General features: G+C 50.9%; 1 protein-coding gene across 2 annotated transcripts in view; it reads right to left on the bottom strand.

Annotated features, from left to right (window-relative positions):
* Positions 1-20,226, bottom strand: part of usp34 (ubiquitin specific peptidase 34) — a 46,053-nt gene that overhangs the window by 15,057 nt on the left and 10,770 nt on the right. Inside the window, exons 7-45 of one of the 2 annotated variants that reach the window (XM_023824912.2) lie at positions 19,505-19,697; positions 19,299-19,360; positions 19,115-19,196; positions 18,935-19,027; positions 18,682-18,807; positions 18,339-18,468; positions 18,122-18,252; positions 17,248-18,035; positions 16,658-16,872; positions 15,851-15,966; positions 15,278-15,405; positions 15,085-15,174; positions 14,533-14,628; positions 14,318-14,400; positions 13,024-13,178; positions 12,833-12,946; positions 12,578-12,677; positions 12,002-12,161; positions 10,709-10,835; positions 10,412-10,559; positions 9,625-9,725; positions 9,089-9,298; positions 7,646-7,828; positions 7,292-7,414; positions 6,867-6,950; positions 6,349-6,435; positions 6,051-6,251; positions 5,672-5,754; positions 5,539-5,579; positions 4,931-5,055; positions 3,860-4,012; positions 3,232-3,336; positions 2,893-2,948; positions 2,431-2,735; positions 2,178-2,341; positions 1,016-1,081; positions 780-926; positions 534-590; positions 364-441 (exon numbers count right to left, since the gene is read on the bottom strand). In XM_023824912.2, coding sequence (XP_023680680.2) covers positions 364-441; positions 534-590; positions 780-926; positions 1,016-1,081; positions 2,178-2,341; positions 2,431-2,735; positions 2,893-2,948; positions 3,232-3,336; positions 3,860-4,012; positions 4,931-5,055; positions 5,539-5,579; positions 5,672-5,754; positions 6,051-6,251; positions 6,349-6,435; positions 6,867-6,950; positions 7,292-7,414; positions 7,646-7,828; positions 9,089-9,298; positions 9,625-9,725; positions 10,412-10,559; positions 10,709-10,835; positions 12,002-12,161; positions 12,578-12,677; positions 12,833-12,946; positions 13,024-13,178; positions 14,318-14,400; positions 14,533-14,628; positions 15,085-15,174; positions 15,278-15,405; positions 15,851-15,966; positions 16,658-16,872; positions 17,248-18,035; positions 18,122-18,252; positions 18,339-18,468; positions 18,682-18,807; positions 18,935-19,027; positions 19,115-19,196; positions 19,299-19,360; positions 19,505-19,697 — 5,506 coding nt within the window. The remainder of the gene's footprint in view (positions 1-363; positions 442-533; positions 591-779; positions 927-1,015; positions 1,082-2,177; positions 2,342-2,430; positions 2,736-2,892; positions 2,949-3,231; positions 3,337-3,859; positions 4,013-4,930; positions 5,056-5,538; positions 5,580-5,671; positions 5,755-6,050; positions 6,252-6,348; positions 6,436-6,866; positions 6,951-7,291; positions 7,415-7,645; positions 7,829-9,088; positions 9,299-9,624; positions 9,726-10,411; positions 10,560-10,708; positions 10,836-12,001; positions 12,162-12,577; positions 12,678-12,832; positions 12,947-13,023; positions 13,179-14,317; positions 14,401-14,532; positions 14,629-15,084; positions 15,175-15,277; positions 15,406-15,850; positions 15,967-16,657; positions 16,873-17,247; positions 18,036-18,121; positions 18,253-18,338; positions 18,469-18,681; positions 18,808-18,934; positions 19,028-19,114; positions 19,197-19,298; positions 19,361-19,504; positions 19,698-20,226) is intronic. The other variant, XM_023824913.2, reaches the window with a different exon arrangement.

The following is a 20,226-nucleotide window of genomic DNA, read 5'->3' as shown; positions in this document are numbered from 1 at the left end:
CTTAGACCTACCTCCTCTACAATCTGATTGGTTCTCTCTCTGAACCAATCATTTTCCTTCTGCTCTAACAAGCTACAAACAGACACTCCTCAAAAAATTACTGAATTAGGACTTAACAATTACTGCCTAATATAATGTGGTCTGTGTGTCAAAAATAATGGTCATGGAGATCTAGTGGAGAATAATTGGCAAACTACAGCACCATGAAGCTGCCACAATTCTTAAAGATTGTCTTGAACATACAAGAAAGTGCACATGCCTCAATTTCAGCTCATTAATGTGTGAAGATATGGTGTCAAGGACCGATACTTTCATACAAAACCGGCTGAAAGCTGAAGGGGATCAACTACGAGACAGACTTACGTAAATGTTCTTCATGTCCGCAACCTGGCATCGGACCGTGTAGAACTCTTCTGCAGTCTGGCTCACATGCTCACAGTCCTGAAAAGTAAGATTTACATCTTAGCCTGAAGCTGTATTCCTAATCATCCTGATGTCTCCCAGGCCCAAAAACAACAAAGCAGATTCCTTACCAGAGACACCACATTATTTGTGATGACCCCTCCAAAGAGCGTCTTCACCGTGTTTTTCTGAAAGGGGGGAGGACCAAGATTTTAAGGCAGGCGAGTCCAAAAACACAATTCCAGCCCACTTTTGGAAATACTTAAGACCACTGGCCAGGCACCTACTGATATTAAGAAAGCACTGCTCCAGCCAATCAGCAAAAAGGTGGGTCTCCAATGACCTGCAGAAATACCTTCACAGAAAGCAAAACCTACCAGGTCCTGAGACATCTCCTCGATCTTGGTGATGAGGTCCGTGAAGAACTCAGTCATGTCCTTCTGCTCGCCCGTGTTGAGCGGCTGCTTGTCCATGGTGTAGGTCTTGCAGAACGGCCGTGGATTATAAGCCTTTCGCTCGCTCTCCTGTGGGGGTGGGTTGGGTCAAGGGAGCCAGTGAAAATGGGGGAGGCAGGAGGCAGACACTCATACAAGGCACAATGCGAAGCTCTCACCATGAGGTACGTGAACATCTTCTGGAGCTCTAGCAAGGTCGTCTTGTGTTTCATCTCTTCTGCATACTGTAGGGACAAACGGTAATTAAATAGGAACCACAAACACAAATCACAAGGCCCCGGGAGTTAAAACGGACCAAACTCAGATAACTTACTTATGGAACTGCTTTGGATAAATGCGATTTCCATGCAGAAATCCCAAGTATAAAATCAACAAAGCTTGGTGACCTGTATCTGCACGCTCGCCGCATTTCAGTGGTAAACAGACTAGTAGTCCGTGGTTCACATGCGTGCCAAACCATGAGGTGGGGTCCATACAGATTACAAAGTTTAACCATAATAGTGTGAAATACAGTTTTACAGCTAAATAATTCCCTAAATCTCGATACTGCACAAGTCCATAGACTTCCTCAGAAATGGGGGAGAATTTTAGCTTTTGGTGATAATGCAATAAAAAAACTGCAGATTCAGCAGCATTAGCCAAAGCATTTCTACTGGAATCCGCTTCCCTCTCTCCCTTGACAAGCACTGTTGACAACTTATTTTGTGATCTCAAGAAAATAACTTGTAATCTTGAGAAAACAACTTTAGCTGTGTTGAGATCAGGAGACAAATAAGTTGTGATCTCAACATAACAAGACAGAAAAAGATAATGATGATGTCCTTAATGGACCGTACCACGCAGATCTGCAGCGACAAGTTCTGACAAAGCTGGTGAGAGTTCACGTGAACGGAGCGTGTTAGAAGCTCCTTGCTTGAAGTGTTATTTATGCACTTTAAGTAACGAAAAACAAAGTTATATCTGTCTCCCCCCGATCCGTGACTGCAATACGAACCATGAGTTTTGTAATCCGTTGCACCCCTAATATTATTGTTATCATTATTAATACTAAACTGCATTATATCGCACACTGCCGTTGATTTCCCACTTCAGCAGTTTACCAACACTGTCCTACCGCTGTGGCTGTCTGCACACCCTGGTCCCCGCCGCATCGCCCGCTCGTCCTTACGCTGCACTACCTTGTTCCTTATCGCCCTGCTGTTTGTCCGCTACCACGCAAATTGCGGCATCGGAATTTCAAGGTTCTTGCGAACAGGTGAAGCGGCAGCACTGGGACGGGTCTGCTGAGGGGGACAGGGAGCAGAGGGGCGGCAGGCCCACCTTGGCCGAGAAGACGGCCTGCCGAGCCTCGGGGATCATGTACAGCTGCTGGATGGTGGAGGCCAGGTAGCAGGTGGCACCCAGGTTGGTGAGGCCTACGAAGCGGCACTCTGCTCGCACGTCGTCGTGAGGCCAGTAGTCCCATTTGTACGGGGCGTGCGAGGCTGCGGAGGCAATAAAGCAAAAGCGATTGAAGCAAGTGAAACTGGCGGACCAGTCACAGGCAGACGGTGCATATCTACAGAAGACCCACCCTGCATGTGCTGCGACATCACCCAATTGTGAAGGAGCCGGTAGTTCTCCACGGAGCCCTTGACCAGCTCCACCAGCAGGTCGTAGGCGGCGGCGCGGGCCGCGTGCGACTTGCACTTGGGCTGCTGCCGGTCCTTCAGGCTGGGCAGCATGAACAGCAGGTTGTAGACGTCCCGCAGGAACTCCTGGCCCTCGCGCGAGAACTTGAATGGCGGCTTGTGCTTGATGACGCTGGCGGCCAGCCGCAAGAGCCCCGTGAGCCCGTCGTCCTCGATGGTCCCATCCTGCTGGTCCAAGATCTCCCGGCTGGTGGGGCGGGGCATAGGGGCGTTAAGGGGGATGTGGGGCGGGGCATAGGGGTGTTAAAGGGGATGTGGGGCGGGGCATAGGGGCGTTAAAGGGGAGGTGGGGCCTCCTGAATCCCGGGAGTGGAAACGCGGCCATTCGGAGAAGGGGATCTCACCTGCGAATGCAGTCGGCAAGGTGCCTCGCCAAGGCGTCCAGATCTAGTAGCGTGGTCTAAAGCACACAAAAAGCAAATGTGAAGGAAATGGAGTAAAACCTGGCTAATTCAGAAACGAGGAATTAAAGGCATATACAGGGACGGGGCCAAAGGGGCACCGGCCATAGCTGAAAGCTGACTGGCCCCCACCCCTGTCACTCAGGGAGTCAAAACATGTCATTGGCTGATTATGCTGGCCCCTCAATATGAATTATGGTCCCTCTTATGCAGCCCAGCTCAAAGCCTACAGCGATACGGCACAAGAAGTCATGTGATCACCCCCAGCAGACACAGCAGTACCTGGCTGGCATCCTTGACGTGGATGTTGTCTATCAGCTTACAGAGCAGCCAGAAATACTCCTTGCACCCCGTCCTCAGAAGAGGTTCCTCCTCATAATCCTCCACCTGGACACACGCAGATACACAGTCATGGTCAGATCCCTAAAGCAAGGGAGCCCTACATCAAGGAACGTCAAGCGTGGGGCCTGTGATCACACAGACTCTGCTCTCTATGGCGATGGACTCAAATGACATTTACCACACCGGTGAGGCAAACACAGGACTGCAGGCCCCTCGAGGAACATGGTTCAATCATGATCAAAGACACTGGTCAACATTACTAAATGAACGGTGTTAACGCCAAGCTACCTGCTTCAGTTTATTATTAAATAGCAAGATCTGAATCCGGTATTTAGCAGGGGGGGGGGAAGCAAGCGTGAAAATATAGAATAGCTAACAGAAAGGGAAGTACATCACTGATTAGAACAGCAGGTGCCCTGAAAGGCTGAGTGTGTCCACCTTGTCCAGATTTCTACAAACGTACAGCCTTCAGAAGGATGAAGTTACTTCAGCCTGGACAGTGGTTAGTCGGTGGGAGCGGCAGAGGTCACGCCTGAAGACCCGCAGCGAGCTGAGCACACATACATACCCGCAGCGGCTTCAGCGCCTGGGCGTCGGGCAGGAACTTCAGCAGCGTGGAAGCGGCCAGCAGCAGGAAGGACCTGTTGATGGACTCGCCTCCCTCGAGCCCCGACAGAGAGAGCTTGTAGAGGCCGTTACAAGCCTCGTGCCGCACCGCTGCCTGGAGACCAAATCAAGTCATTTAAAGTAAGCTGCCTTACCTACGAAGATTATGCATTACCAACTGGGTCACCTGGAACCATTTAATACTAGAACTACCGATTCCCATGCCAATGAACATCAAACAGGACGTACTTCGGCGTATGCAGCCCTCCTGTTTGCGCTAATGTGCCATTAGTGTTAACAGCAGCAACTCTAACACCCTCAGCCAAAAAGCCGTAATGTTCTCTGTCCTGAAATCGTACAGCTGAAAAGCAGAATGTATTTTGCAAAAAAAAATGGATAGATGTAGTTTGTTGGTGATTTCATGTTGGTTGTCGTTTCTGCTTTTTAACGACTGCATAAAGTAATGTTCTTCTTATACAAGTTAGTCCAGGTGAAACGATTAAAATGTGTACATTTTATTTGAAATGAATTGTAAAATGCACCGTTTTCGGCTGAAGGGGCTTGTCATTCTGTCTGCTTTTTTCCCTCATTTTATATCTTTCCGAAACTATACCGAACTGTAGAGGCAGTTAAACTGATCAGCTCTTTATGTATTTATGTTACAGCAGGGCTTTTATTTTATTGCCGGTGTGGGATTCTGATTCATTTCACAAGATTAATGAATGAAAACCAATACTTAAATCAATGAGCACAAAAACATGACAAACACGACTATTATGGGTTTTACAGCTGTTTTGGAGTGACGGTAACTCTGCCGTCGTTTTCTGCCATTGTTTTCTTGAGGGGTGAGAAGGTCTGCTGATGCAATGGCCCATTAGCGAAAGCAAAAGGTGCGATTCCCTGAAGCACGTCACAGCTGGCGGCTAAAGCAGCTCGAAAAATTGCTGCCGGTTCTAATGTTAAAGGAGACAATGAACCGGCTGATTATTCTGCGGACGGAGTGAATAGTGCACAAATCTGCCCGGGGACTCACCTCAGGCACCATAAGTGTGAGCTTCTTCAGCCAGTCGTGCAAGTGCTCGCTGTCCGCCAAGCTGGACTTCACCAGCGAACTGCAGTGGGCCCAGCTCACCAGCAGCCACATGGAGTAGTGCGTCACTGTGGGGGGGGGAGGGAGGGGGGCAGCACGTCAACACACGGGAGCGACTGCACGCGTTTCTCAAGAAATAGAAGCGGTTTGACTCTGGAGAAATAGTAAGCCCACGCTCTCACTTAAGCTCGCAAATTACTGTTTACTGTGTGCGCGTTTTAACAATATGGCTTCCCTCAGCTGTTAAAGCCACCATAAACATCAATTTGCGTACTGGGTATGGGTCTACCCTCCAGTGCTCTATCCTGAACTTTTCTCTTAAGTTTTTCTTCCCAAAATGTAGCACTACAATTTAAATGTAGGACAACATGCTCTTTTAGAACGAGCAATTCTCTGGTGCCGAGTCTGATGCACTTAACTACAGCACCCCCTGCTGGCAGGTGTGTGTATTTACACACAGGACCAGCTCATCTCATACAAAGCAGACTGTTACCTTCCATGCGTCTCGAAATGTTTCTAATGTACTGAGGGCTCCTGAAACCCGCACTCACCTTCATGCCGAGATCTGTGATCAGATTGAGCCTTCAAAACCCTGAAATAGATACCACCACTGTGAGCTTCAGTAGGAGACTTTATATCATCAATAATGAAGCAGTAAGTGTCTTTAATATAAAGCTTGCTGACCTGTGTGCCAGATTATCGTATGTGTAGGCCACATTTATTAACCTCTGGATCAGGCTGGTTCCCTGGACGAGTCCCAGGAACACCTAGAAAGAAGAGCAGCTGTGTTACCATCACGCACTGCGTTTGCGGGAGATTACACAAAAATGAGGGAAATTTAGTGGAGTGGGAAAAATATCAAAAGAGCTGATAAAATAAGGCACATGCAGGGTATGAAAAAAAAAAGAATTTAATATATGCTGACTAGAGGAAAAGAGTAAATAAGGGCCACAGAAAATAAAGAAAGAGTGGGATATAAAAGAGGAAAGTGCTGACGACTCCCACACAGCAGCTAAGCTGAATAAGAGCAGAGGAAAGCAGTAATCAGAGGGCGGGACTCCACCTCGGTCAGCCGTGGGATGTGCAGCCCTTTCCCATGATCCCCGGCTGCCTTGCGCGACTTCCCGGGCCACGCCCTCTTGCGCTGGCCGTCGGCGAGGCCGGACCAGGCGAACACGTCGTGGTAGGCCAGGTCCAGGTCCGCCGGGTCCACAGCGAATTGGCAGATGAGCTTGAGAAGGCAGGCCAGGCAGTCCAGCAGCCACTGCGGACACGGCGAATTATTCACACCCTGAATAAAAACCGCGTGGGGCTAGGAGGGCGGGGCCTGTCCGCTTACGGCGGGGGCCTCGGCCACTCACCACCGTCCAGGTCTCCTGCTCTTTGGGTTCAAGGATGCCGGAGTTGAAAATCTCCAGAAGCAGCTGAAGTCCACCAGAAGACACAAACTACAAGGGGGGGGGGAGACAATGTAAAAGCCCCCACCATTAAATTCACACAAGAGGCAGATCATACTGTTATAATCCTGTCAGGCTTAGTAGAGCTGGCTCTGGTACAGAAAACACCCATCTGCACTTATCCTCAAAGCACTTATCCTGGGCAGGCTCCCAATGACTGGGCATGTGCACCGGCCCAAGAACCTGGCCTGCGAGGCCGACTTCCTCCAAGCCTGCTACTCCACTTCCTCACTCTTCTTCACTCATATGCTATTTCCAGCCTATTATTCAGATGCTGTTGCAGTTACTGGGAAGCGACTGACACATAGGCAGCAGTGTACAGCACTGATTAGGCAGGGGGGGGGGGGGGGGGGCAGACAGCACAGTGAGCAGTGAGTCTTTTTTTTTTTTTTTTTTTTTAATTTTGGACCAAAGATGCCCACCTTGCAGCTCCAGGAGTTCTTGCTGTTCTCTATCTGGTCTTCACTGGAGTCGTCCGAGTCAGGGTACAGGTCGCTGTAGCTGCCCTGCAGTTTAAGGAGCACAAAGACACGGGCTTCGGAAGAGGAAACATGAATCGTGGCGCTTCCTCCCCACAGTGATTTACTGCCCTGGCCGTCAACGGAGTCTGAAATTTACAGCAGCCAGGCCAGGTCCTGAAATGAGGCCGTCCTGCTTGGCTTTCACTTAACGACGGCTTATAATTAACGGCGTGCTGCCTGTAGAATTTATACAGCTCCAGTGTCCTTCAGAGTGACACTCTCCCCTGCACCCAGCCTGCACCCAGCCTGCAGACAGCGCTGACTCCGTATAAAATGCAGACGTTTCCATGAGTTTGCCAGCGATGGGCCTGCAGAAGCCGCATTACCGTGGACTCCCTACGGATACGCCGGTTGGGCTTCCCCAGAGCCTCGATGATCTCCAGCGCGTACAGCAGCTTGTGGGGGCTCTTAATCCTCAGCAGATCCTTCCAGCAGAGACCCTCAGCCCCCTGAAGGAAGTGTACAGAACGGAGATTCGACAGCAGCTTTAGCGGGGAGCAGAGGGGCGCTTTAAAAGCCAATTTTAAAGCCAGTTCCAGAATCTAAATGTCAGCCCGAGTCCCAGGAGAGACTGTGCAGAAGAATCTCTGGGAAAGGTTCTCAAAAATTTACTGGTGTACCAAAATGAGATGTACCAATTTAGGGGAAAAACTTTTAATGGACAGTCAGTGAACGGTTACCATGACGACAGGGCCAGGAGACACCGCAGAGGGATGGGAATGGATGGAAGGACTGACCGTCTCCTCAGAGATGTTCTGGAAGGCCAGCAGCATGTTGGGGCAGGTGGGCAGCAGCATGAGGAGCTCCCACACGCGCCGGGACAGGTTCTCCGCGTGGAGGTGTAGCTCCTCGCAGCGGGCACCCTGCATGCACATGAGGGCGGGTCAGAGCCAGACGAGACAGGCCAGAGACAGCGCCCAGCTCACATCGACAGTGGTATAGGCACTGCGTGAAGACAGCAGATACACGACTTTGACCGAAACTATTACAGAATGTCAGCCACGGAGGAAAATTAGCTTTCAAAGCTTGGCACAGCTGTTAAATCCATCTATGCCTCGTTTCCACCAACACAGAGCTGGTGCCGGTTCTGCCTTTTGAGAACCAGCCTGAGTTTACACCAATTTAAAAAAAGAACAGAACAGAAATGTTATCTAGGTGGAAGTGAAAGTAAAGGTTAATCTAATAACTAAACTTTGCAGTCCGGCTCATGATCTCATAGCCATTTTATTTATTCAACTTGTGACATATTTATACTTTATTATTTAAATCTGGTCCGCAGATCAATCTTTCATTTTTCACAGAATAAAAAAAACTATGTAACGCTTATACAAGTGTTTTAGTGCAAGTTAATATTTTACGTTAAATATCTTTTCGGAAATCCATACAGTTGTAAGCTACCTTACGACGTTTTGTCTCCATAAAGGCTCCCACGACTGTATGTGTTATTCTCGCTTGCTGTTTTACTGCTGTCATTTTAAGGATCGTGCAGTAATACTAAAAACGTGTTTCACTGCCAGCACCGTCATTATTAGACTAACTATATCAGTTATGGGTTGAATATTCAGGTATAACGGAATATTTGGATGCCATAGCCCGTTCCACATTCACTGACATTACGGTGCCACATTTTGAGCCCAGCTTTTCTGTGGTGCCGTGCTGAAGCCGTTTTTCTGGCCCAGGGCCATTTTTTTGTGGTGGAAATGTGTGGAACCAGTGCCAGATTGGGGAAAAAGTCCGGCACCAGCACCGGGTTGGTGGAAACGAGGCTCTAATCATGAGCTTCTTAAATACTCCGGTGCTGCTAGCATTTACGGGCTCTAGGCCACGCGATTACGCAGACCAGCGGCCAAAACTGTGTGAAACCAAGCATTTTTGGCAGCACTCTTTAAAGATTACTACAGGAGTATTGGCAGTAATGTTTATCAACAATCAAAGAATGTTTACAAATATACACTGGACAATTGTACTCTATCAACTTGAAGTGTTTCCACAATTTTGGCCACTAGTGTAGACTTCATTTTAAACAAAGTCTTGTCACTAATGTGTAAAGATCACAAATATGAGGTGACATAATTAAGTGTGACCACGGTGACGAGGCCCAGGGGGGCCGACCCCGGACGCACCTGGGCGCTCTCCAAGGCCCGCTCGGTGCTGGGGGGCTTGAAGCAGGCCAGCATCTCCAGCAGGTCGAAGAGCATGGTGAGGTGGGGCTCCTGGAGCAGCAGCAGCATAGGGATGTTCTCTTTCTGGGGGGGCGGGAGGCAGGAGGCCGGCAGCTGCACCCCCTCGCCTTTGCGCTCGCGCCGCGGGGCGCCCAGTGACACGAACACCATCTGCAAGACCGAGCACAGATTTCCAGTTACCTGACCAGACTAATTCCAGTTCCCTAAAATTGTACCAACAGCAGTTTTTGATACATTGTTTTGGAAAGGGTGGGGTAGAGGCTGACTATTAAAGTGTTTCTAAAGCCCAGCTCATTCCCACTCGAACCCTGACAGGAAACACAGGCCTGTCTATGAAGTAGTAGCGCTCACCCTTGTATTTCACTGTATGCAGTGACAACGTTGCTTGAGGCCGTCGGCCTTCCTATCTGCACAACACTCCATCGGCTCAGAATCACGCTATGAATGCATGCTGCATGGTGTGGGCGGGAGGCTACCTGCATGTCTTTGAAGCCCAGCTCGTGAAGCGTTTTCTCGTCGTAGTCCGTGGTCAGCTCGTGGCCCGAGGAGATCATCCGGACCGGCCCCATCAGGCCACCTGCGGCAGAACCCGACACATTGCTCATTCAGCAGCTCTTCAGAGCCACGAGGGGCAGCTGGGTCGCAAAAGGGGCAGAAAATTTATGGAAACATTCCAGAAACTTTCCATTCCGTGGGGAGTTAAGCTGGGAAATTTTGGATATATTCCAAGTTGGAAACTTTCCAGGGGAATTAACTGGAATATATGAGAATTAATAGGAAAATTCACAGAATTTTGCAACACTATTCCTCAGAGATAAACAACTAATCTTTATCACATATAAGGGGGGCAGAGATATCATGGTGGGGGCTAGCGGGGACAGCCCTGCCCATCCTTCTTGTCTCCCTACATAAAAAAAGGCACTAATCTAAAGTTACCCAATATATCACGCAGCACAGGTATGATTTAAGGCACATTAAGAGCAGAGGAGGCCCTGGCATTTCAGGAAGATGCTGGGACGCCAGTGAAGGGCATCAGGAACAACCCGGAGAACCCATCGGCCCTCAGCTCGGCCTCAGGGCATAACTCTAAGAAGTAAAGCTTAAAAAAGGCGACTCCATAATAGCTGCATGGAATCCACCCTGGGGGAAGATCACTGCACGTTTCTGCTCAGCAAATCCGTCCACCCTGCCAAACCCAGCATAGAGGGGTCACAGAATCCACGGTGTGCCCGTGAGAGCGGAAGGCGCTCCCCCTTCTCTGACCTGGGAAGTCTCCTTGCCGGCTGCTCTGGCCGAACTCCTGCAGCTGCGCCTGCTGATTCATCTGCTCCTTCTGCAGGTTCTCATACCAGTGCGTCACCTCTGCCCGCAAGTCCGCCACCTGGTCGCTGGGGTACATCTCGATTGTCATCTGCCCACAGGGATCGGGTGGGGGAGACAGAGGGAGCGAGAGACGGGGACAGACATGAACACCAGTCACTCGTGAAAGGCGAGCGTCCGCAGTGCATCCTAAAACAGCTGCCCATCTTCGAGCATCATGGCTGCTCTTGCCACCGCTACCTTGTCAGGGAGGCCTGCGGGCTGACACACGATCCTCAGGGGCAGCGACTGCTTGTCGCTCAGGGCCTTCAGATGGCTGCTGATGCCCGTCCCCTCGATCTGCCACTGCCGCAGATGATAGGCAAACCTGCAAGCAAATAAGATGCCGGGGTTTGGCACCGGCGTCGTGACGTGAGCCAATGACACGTTGGGGTTTGGCTTGGGGCACGCAAAGGCCACAGGCCTGCAAGGACCCTGAAGCCATTACTCATAGCAGCTCGTTCAACTGGGAATGTTTACATTTCCCGATAACCACTTATACAGCGGAATAGGTACAACATAGGCAGGTAAAAAAGCCACGATCCGCATGCATCACCGATTGCTGAACCCCGCAACCATACTGTGCTCTTCTTCTCACTGTAGATTGACCTATTTCTACTTGTTAATTGGTTTTGACAAATTTCTGTGTTTGTAGGAAAGCTAAAATTGATTATAAACTTTTGGCTGAAGTGCCAAAACAAAGTAATAAATTAACACAAAACTCGTGCAAAAAGCTGTCAAAACACTACTGACTGATAAAATCAAGGCTGTTAGAACCTAATCATCTTGTGCAATGTTTCCTAACCGGGTCCTCAGAAGCCTTAGACCAGGGGTGCCCACACTTTTTCAGTTTGCGAGCTACTTATAAAGTCAAAATGATCTACCTACTATAAAAATGCAAAACATATTTATGGAAAAAATTATTGAGTATTCTTTATAATTTTTTTATTATTATTGTTGTTGCTATTATTATTATTATTCATTTCCCTTTGGAATAAAAAAGTATTTTTGAATTGAATTGGGATTTTAGTTCCTTCACTGTTCTCTTTCTCGTTAATGTCGTAGTTTTTATGAATAGTCCGAAAATGCCGCTCCACATTTCCATTCTTTGGAATAGCAATAGACTGACAGATGAGTTTTTTTCCCAAAGTGTGTTTGCCTCAAGTTTAGTAGAAATAAATTGGAGACTAACTAGGCGACTCGGTAGCTTTCTAGAGTTTTGCAGCAGCTGGCGCGGTTGAACGCGTCATCCATCCTCCATTTTTTTATGCCATAAGATCTACCCACTCTACCTTTGCGATCGACCAGTAGATCGTGATTGACGTATTGGGCACCTCTGCCTTAGACAGTCCAAAATTTTGCTCCTAGAAGCTGGAAGGGAGCAAAAAGGAGGACCGTCTGGCTGGAAGGGCGCAAAAACAAAGACTGTCTGAGGGTCCCCAAGGAGTAGGTTATGAAATGGCCTCCCCCACCCCCCATCCCCCACAGGCATACCGACGCCTGAACGCCTCCAGATGAGTCTTCAGCATGAGAAGCCCCCTCTCGATGATTGTGAGGCTGGAGTGTGGGTCCTTCTCAAGGTTCCCCGAGGCCATCATAAGACTCTCCATACACTTACTGATGAACTCCTGCTCCTTCTCCAGACCGGTTTTACCTGGACGGCAAAAACAAGAATGCGTAAAGGCCCCGCCCACATGACACCGCATGCGCCTCCGCATGGATGCATGGTACATTAACAGTGCTGCAGTTCTCAGTTTGACTTCCTACAGTCAGTGTGCTATATGTGAGGAGGAGGAAGTATCGCGCCAGCTTCCTCACATTGCCCGCCGTGAAGAAGTCGCATGAGGGAACCACTAACAAAGCTTCCCTCTTTTTCGATGACAATGGGGGGAAAGTTCACAACCTTCCTTGGGTAAATATGAGATCAGTAAAAAGTCCGAGGTAGTTTCCTTAGCAAGTACACTGATCACTGACTGTCACTCAACCTTAACCATCTCTGCAAAAGAGCGGTCTCTCATTCAGCTAGCAGATGATCAAAGGACAGGTGAAGCTAGGTTAGGCAGCACCCACCGTTGATGTAGTAGGAGTTGATGTACTGGATGGCTGCACGGCTGATGTCAGCGGACTGGGCTCTCAGGGCAATACCCCACAGCTGGTCCATACCACACAGCTGAGGGGAAGCAGAGGACAAGGGTCTCACAAGGACACCAAGGAATGGGTCAAGCGCGCTGCCTAAGATCTGATAATCTACAGATTGATATCAGCTACACAGAGCTGATCCTGGAACTACATCAGGAGTCAGAGCAGAAATAGGCGAGGCCCAACCTCGCAGTTGGAGCCGCTGTCGTAGGCGCTTGTGGCCAGACGTGCCAGGTTGCACAGGTGCTGGAAGAGGTTGAGGCCCGTCATGCTGATGGTCTCCGGCTTCAGCTGGGGCATCTAAGGAGAGCGACGCAGTTCCGGGTGATGAGCTGACCCCCCCAGTGCGTCCGAGACTCAGATGGGCGACTACTCACCTTCTCCAGGAACAGGTGTTTGTAGGTCTCCATGCCCATTGCGTGCTGGTCTTTGCTGCGCACCTGGTTGAGGAACCAATGCAAGGCGTCGTCGTAGCACTCCGAGTCCTCCACGAGGCAGTGCCACAGGATGTCTACCTGCTCCAGACTCAGCCCTGGCGGCCGGAAGAAGAGGGACGGAGGGGGAGTGAAACAGAACAAAGGGCTAAGGATAGAAACAACACTTCTGTACACATCAGCATAAATACTTAATATGGCTTTGAGTATTTACACCCCGCGTGCATGAAACATCCCATGAAATCCACACCCAGTGACAGATTTGTAGAAATCTTCAGTTATATTTTAATAAGGTTAAATCAGCAAACCTCTGTGATAAAGTGCACCGTGAGGTTTTACGCCTATTGGGTGAAATGTCACCACACCGTTTTCAGTGGTCCCCCCCCGCTCGCAGCGCCATGGAGGTGCCTGAAAACACCCCCTACTCAGAGCGTTGCCATGGCGTTCCTCTGAAACCCGAGTCCCACTGAGAAAACCTGCCCAAAAGCCTGATTACAAAAGAGGCAAAGAGAGCATCTGGCGAGGTGCGGCCCCCCCACGCCGAACGAGGCCGAGCGGGGAGCCGATCGGGTTCCCCATTCAGACTCGGGAGCACAATTTCTCAGTGTTTGGCCGGACCTCATCAGGTTACACGCTTGGGCCACGCCAGCAACAATCAGGCACAATCACCGACGAGTCACAGTGTCCTGGGAACCGACCTGCCCCCAGAACGACTACTCTGAAACACACTCGGCCAATTCAGGAAGGCAGGAGATCTGTCCATCTACTCCAGCTCACGGTTACCAGGTTAACAAACACTCTCGACTTCATTCACAGCTTCTACCAGCCACACCATCCGCAGCTTCTCTTAATCACATTAAGTGCTTTGCAGCTGCTTTTATCAAAAGCAACTCATCTTCAAGCCCGTTTTCCCAAAGGTTTAATGGTTCCTCTCCTGGGGTTTGAGTCTACAGTCACTCAGTCTAAATCAGTTTCCTCCACCATTATACCTGGCCCACTCTAGCTCTGGTTACACCATATTCCCAACTTTACACCATATTTACACCTCGAAGGATTCAAGGTTCGCTTCAGCCCACCCACCCCCAACACAGAACCCTACATGAGGCATCTAAAAGCAGGAGGTTAACACATCAACATTCTGAACATTCTGCCATCTTGGTCTTGTTTCACAAGAAAGCAACACAAGCAGAAAGAGCAGAGTGTGACTATTTTAAGTACTGATGAGAACAAAACTCACTGAAGTGGTCGGGTGAACCCAGGGTGGAGAAGACACAGGTGAGGAACTGCAGACGCACCTGCACCTCGGCGCTGTGTCCGTACCTGCGGACAGAGAACGTGCCAGACGGGTTTCTCAGTAGCAGTACTGCATGCCGTCCAATCAGCCCCCGCCATCGTGCAGGCGGTGACCCCACGACGACCTCGCAGGCCCGGCGGACCCAGGGGAGAACTTACAGGGCGAATTTGTGACGCCGTTCCCGCACTTCCTGGATGTAGTGCAGCAGGTTCTCGAAGAAGAGCTTCATCATGTGCAGCTCCTTCTCAGCCCACCTAGAAGGGCGAGACGCAGACGAGGTTTCGGCAGGAAGGAAGCTCAAGAGAAATAATCACGCCACGTAAGCAGCTAGTACTGCATTCATGACGAAACCTAGGATACATATCAAAGTTAATGATTATTTAAAAATTTTACAAAAACCCAAGAAGCTAAAACCTTAAAATACAGACAGCAATAATGATTACCTACAAATAAGATCCTATATAGGATATAATGAGCAACCCTTAAATAGCGTACTTAGCACTGGCTTTAGTTAAAAACTCCAAAACTGCCTCCGGTTTAACCTTAGCAATAGTGTGCGTTAACCTGATAGCATTAAGTGCTCTGACGTGCGGGGCCCACGCATGTGGCCATCTGTCACTCAGAAAAGCGTGAGCCTACGATGTCCCACACGACACCTGGTGCAAAGTTCGATACAGACCGTGGCCGTTTCTGACTGAGGGGCAGCTTACATGGTTATCCAGTGAGTATCATAACTGCTGCCGAACTGCTGGAAGGTTCCGAAGAGTTTGGGGAGGAGACGCAGAGAGACCACCACAGACCTGTAAAGAGGAGCAGGCACGGGGTCAGACCACATTCGAGACGAATCTCCCGACACTGCCGTACTGGGGCTCTGCCACCCCCCCCACCCGCAAACATGCTCACCGGTGGTGGGCCAGGTTGTCGAGGCATCCCTCAATAAAGCGCATGCGGATCTGCCGGTCGGTGAACCAGCACACCAGGGAGCAGAGCAGCTTCTCCGCCTCGCTGATCAGGCCCTCGGACAGGTGGATCTAGCGTCGGGGAGGCAGCAGAGAGGCTATTTCTCACAGAGCCTCGGGGTGCCGTGAGGCCCAGAGACCACCAGAGGCACGCCGAAAACAGACAAGTGGAAGTACGACGTACTACTGCTAAGATTAATCAAGCGGGGCAGAGAAAGGCCTCCAAACTGCAAACAGCCACGATGAGGACGACCAACAAAGCACCAGACACACTTTCATCTCGGAACTCCTGACTGGCCCAGCCTGAGACACTTGGACTATTAAACCACAGTAGATAAGTGGGTGTGTTTGCTTTGGGTTAGAGCAGCCGGAGTCGATTATGGTGGGGGGGGGGGATGACATCAGCATAGTGATCACATTGTGTCCCACATCACTGATTAAAATTAATTCCATTCTGACCACTGTGTGTGTGTGTGTGTGTGTGTGTGTGTGTGTGTGTGTCTCTCTCTGGCCTCACCGCATCCTCATCCTGCACCAGGTCCCAGAGCAGCGTGTTTCCCTTCTTGCATACGTTGTCCAGGTTGATGTCAGTCACCGCATGCCCAGAGTACTGGTGCTTATGGACTACTGGACCTGTGGAGTTGGTCAGAGTGGGTCAGACAGACGGATGGACGGACGCTTGTGAAGCTTGGCCTGTTCCTTTAAACCAGGGGTGGGGAACCTGATCCATGGAGGGCCAGTGTGGGTGCGGGTTTTTGGGATGGCCTCTCAATCAGCCAATAACAGTCGGTCTCCAGGATTGGAGTTGAGAACCACTGCTTAATTATTGGCTGATGGAGAGGCCATCCCAAAAACCCGCACCGGCTCTCCATGGAACTGGTTCCCCACCCCTGCTTTAAACAATCAGTTTAACCAAAAGCCTTCTAAAACATTACAACATACCAAATAATAATAATAATAATAATAATAATAATAATATTGATAACAATACCAACAACATGTTCTTCAATGTCAGCAGGGAGTGACCAAAAAGCAAAATTTCCTCCTATGTACAGAACTGGGAACCAAAACTAATGTAATCCAAGTACTTTCTATAAAATTTCCAAAACTCACTTCCAAAAGTCCATGGAAATTCTCAAAAATGCATCCAATGAACTGAGTGAGGTTTTGGGAATTTGCTCAAATACCATTTCTATATATGAAATCATCCAACTCTTCAGTTCAACGAGTCACATCAACTGGCCTGTTCCTTTGGCCTGTTCCTGTAGGGGCCAAAAATGGAGATGGGGGGTGGGTCGGGGGAGCTACCGCGTGAAGCACTCACCCTGCGACAGGTGCTCATGGTAGATGGAGGCCAGGTTGGGCAGGTGTTGCTGAAGGTGCGACGTGAGCTCCGCGTGCGAGTTGATCTGGACGAGCTCCTCCTCACAGCCCGACTCCTCGCCGTCAAAGTCGGCCATGTTCTTCTCGGACTTGGCGCTGATCTGAGAGCTGCTGCAGCTCACGTCGTCGGCGCTCAGCATGTCCTCCACCATGTGCCTGCATGGGGCAGTGCGACCTCGCGTCAGCGGAGAACATCCACCCAGGCTGCTGGATGGTTTAACTGGCCAACTACCTCCTCAGTACTTAGCATATCTGCAGATCCTTTGAATATTAAAGGTCTTTACAGGGTTTATACCTAATTCACTCAAAGTCATTAAATTATTAACAACCCTTAAATCAGACATTTTTCCCAAATGTCCCCTGAGGTAAACCTACATGATTTAAGAGAGAAGCAGATTCTGGAGATTTCTGCAATCTATTGTTTATGCTCCACGTGTAAATTTTTATCACTAGAAAACAACCCTGTAAATTGGGTACATGAGTCAGAGCTAAAAGCGGAAGGCGGGGCAGTCGAGGCCGAGGGAGACACACCCCTCATGGTGGTGGTGGTGTGGGTGGTGGTGATGGTGGTGTGGATGGTGATGATGGTGGTGCTGGGGTCCCATGAAGCGCCGGCAGTTGAAGAGCTCGTTGCCCATGGCGTCAGTCAGGAAGTCCCCTGACCGGGGCAGGCAGGCAGGGTCCTGGGGCCCGGGGGGCATGTGTGAGGGGCCCATATCGCCCGGCAGCTCGTGTTCGGCAGCCTCGGGACGGGCGGAGGATGAGCAGGCATCCAGCATCCGCATGTGCGTCTCCACGGCTGCCGAGGATGCGGTTACCATGGCGGCCGCTGCTTCAGGGGTGAAGGGCAGGCCTTTGGCGTTGGGCCCGCCGCTGCTGCCGGAACCGCCACCCTGATCCAGCGAGACCTCCCGCTCCGCCAGGCACAGGCCCGCCTGCGGCTGCGCTTCCACAGCCTTCCTCTTCCTCAGCTCCGCTGGGTCACACGTCTCGTTCTGTGGGCTGCCCCCGGCCACCGCCGGGTTCTCCACCTCCTCCTCATCCTCATCTTCCTCCTCCTCTTCCTCATCCTCCTCATCTTCCTCCTCCTCCTCCTCTTCCTCCTCATCTTCCTCCTCCTCCTCCTCCTCCTTCAGCGCCTCGCTGTCCGCCATGTCGTCGGAATGCAGCTCGCTGCCGGGGCTGCCGGCCGATTGGCTGGCGCGGCTTGAGCCCGCCTCATTGCTGGAGGCCTCACTGCGGCCACTGCTGCTGCCCGGGCCGCTGCTGCCGTCCTCGCCGCTGTTTGCCGTCTCGTCAGAGCTGCCCTGCATCGACTCCTAGCAGACAGAAAGCGGACAGGTGATGGTAGAACTCCCACTGGCACCAGTACGGGTCGAAGTTCGCCCTGCATAGTCGCACGCACCTCTGTGTCGGACAGCCTCTGCTGCCCGTGCTTGCTGCTATTCATGATCTGCTCGTCCATCTCAATGTCACTTCCTCCGCTGTGGTGGGTGTCGCTGTTGTCACTGCTCTCCGGGCTGGCGGCCGGCGAGCCTGTGGCAGTCGGAGGAATGGCGTTACGGCACATGGTGCAAGGCGGACGGGGCGACACGGGGAGAGAACCGGGTCAGAAGACGTACCTTTCTTCTTGCCCATGGGGATGTTGGTGTTCAGCAGAGAGGCGAAGGAGCTCTGCTTGGAGAGTTGAGCCTTGGCGGCCAGCGCATTGTTCCACAGAGCCTTGATCAACATGGAGGCCAGGTACAGCGTCTGGGGGAGGGGGGGGGACACATATCAGTTTGTGCTACCTGCCAATACATCCATCTCTACAGGCACAAAGTCACAGTTGTTTGTGTTAACCTGGGGGGAGAATCCCGGCAATCACGCTAATCTGCGTCTTCCAAAAAGTAAACTGCTCACTATCATCTGGCCTTAAGGGGGCGCTGTTCTCAGGTCCCTGCGTACATCGCGTGTGAGACCCACCTGCTCAGTGTGAGCGCTGGGGTGCAGGCTGGACACCAGGTTGAGCACATGCCTCAGTGGAACGGGATCCAGGTTCTTGATGAGGGAGGGGAACAAGTCGTGGATGTACCGGCTGCAGTGCTTCAGCTAGGGGGCGACATAGGGAATGGGGCGATCAGTAGCTGCGTTTCCCCAAACACTACTATTGCTCGGCAGCTCAGTACCAGAATTATGGGCTGCACACCTGGGGTGCAGACTCACTAGCGCCCCCTACCTGTGCGGCGGCCCAGATGCAGTCCACGTGCTGTGTACTCAGCCTGCCCTCTGCGGCCAGGAAGTTGAGGATGACTTGACACTGCTTGATGATCTGGGAAGAGAAGAGCGGAGCTCAGCTTGAGTGTGGCCAGCCGACCCCCACACTGGATTCCCGTGGCTACTGGTGCCCCAGCCTCACCTCGATGTGCAGGTTTGGTCCAAAGATGTGCTCCACCACATTGTTGGTGATCAGCCAATCGGCCAGCTCCTTCGCTATAGACCTGCAGGGACATTTCGCACGTTCACCCCAACCTCTACCAACCTGGGTCCGGCACGGCCACGCACCAGCATGAGTAAATTGTGGAAACGGCGCTCACACTTACGTTTCCGTATCCGATACCAGGGACTCGTTATTGCAGACATCGTTAAAGGTGTGAAGCTGATTCTAGCACAAAACGGAAAAAAAGCGTGTAAATGAGCGACACACTTAACATACACCCAACTTTCAGATGCATCCATAAAGGGTCCAGCCCAAACAACAGCTGGAGCGAGTGGTGAGTGCGCCCCCCCCCCCCCGGCCAGGGCTCACCGTGATCTGGCTGAGCCCCGCCAGCCGCATGGTCAGCGTCGGGGACATGAAGTACTTGAAGGCCAGGTCGAGGCTCTCCTTATCGAAGCAGAGCGTGCTGTCCAGCGGCTCCTTCACCGTGCTCCACATCAGGTCCGCCATGTTGCGCGCCGCGCTCTGCCGCAGCTCCTGGTCCGACAGCTTGCACAGGTACCTGGCGGGATACGGAGCGCCGTTGGTGCACGCGTGGTTCCCACATGGAATCGTGATGCTCCCAGGATCACAGGGTCAAAACAAAATCACCATTTAAGCACTGGCTAAAGTGCTGTAATCCTCAATATATTTAATAAATATATTTATTACCTGATGTAAACATTCTAACGTGGAACATTAATATAATTTCAGCATTTTCTCCATTAAACGATATGACCTGTAACTGTAGCCTGACATTGAGTGGATTACCAGAGTATTTCAGAGGAAGCTGTACAGAACTCGCCTCGTGAGCACCGGGCCACTGACGTCACCATCAAACATTTGCGCCCCACTTTCTCTGGGAAGGCTATTTAGAGTTAAAACTGCACACTGCATATCACATGAGGTTATTTTTCACCTCGTTTATTTCCGATCGCCTTCTGTCAGTGTGTTTCACTTGCGGCTCTCAGCACTGTAATTAGGAGGGAGTAAAAAGGGCTCTTCTTCACGATGGGAAACTTCAGACCGTTCCCGGACTGTCAGGCTGAGGC

Source organism: Paramormyrops kingsleyae, chromosome 20 (genome assembly GCF_048594095.1).
Source record: "Paramormyrops kingsleyae isolate MSU_618 chromosome 20, PKINGS_0.4, whole genome shotgun sequence".
NCBI classification, from domain to species: Eukaryota; Metazoa; Chordata; class Actinopteri; order Osteoglossiformes; family Mormyridae; genus Paramormyrops; species Paramormyrops kingsleyae.
The sequence above is the reverse complement of the archived record's forward strand: the minus strand, read 5'-3'. Positions and strand labels throughout refer to the sequence as shown.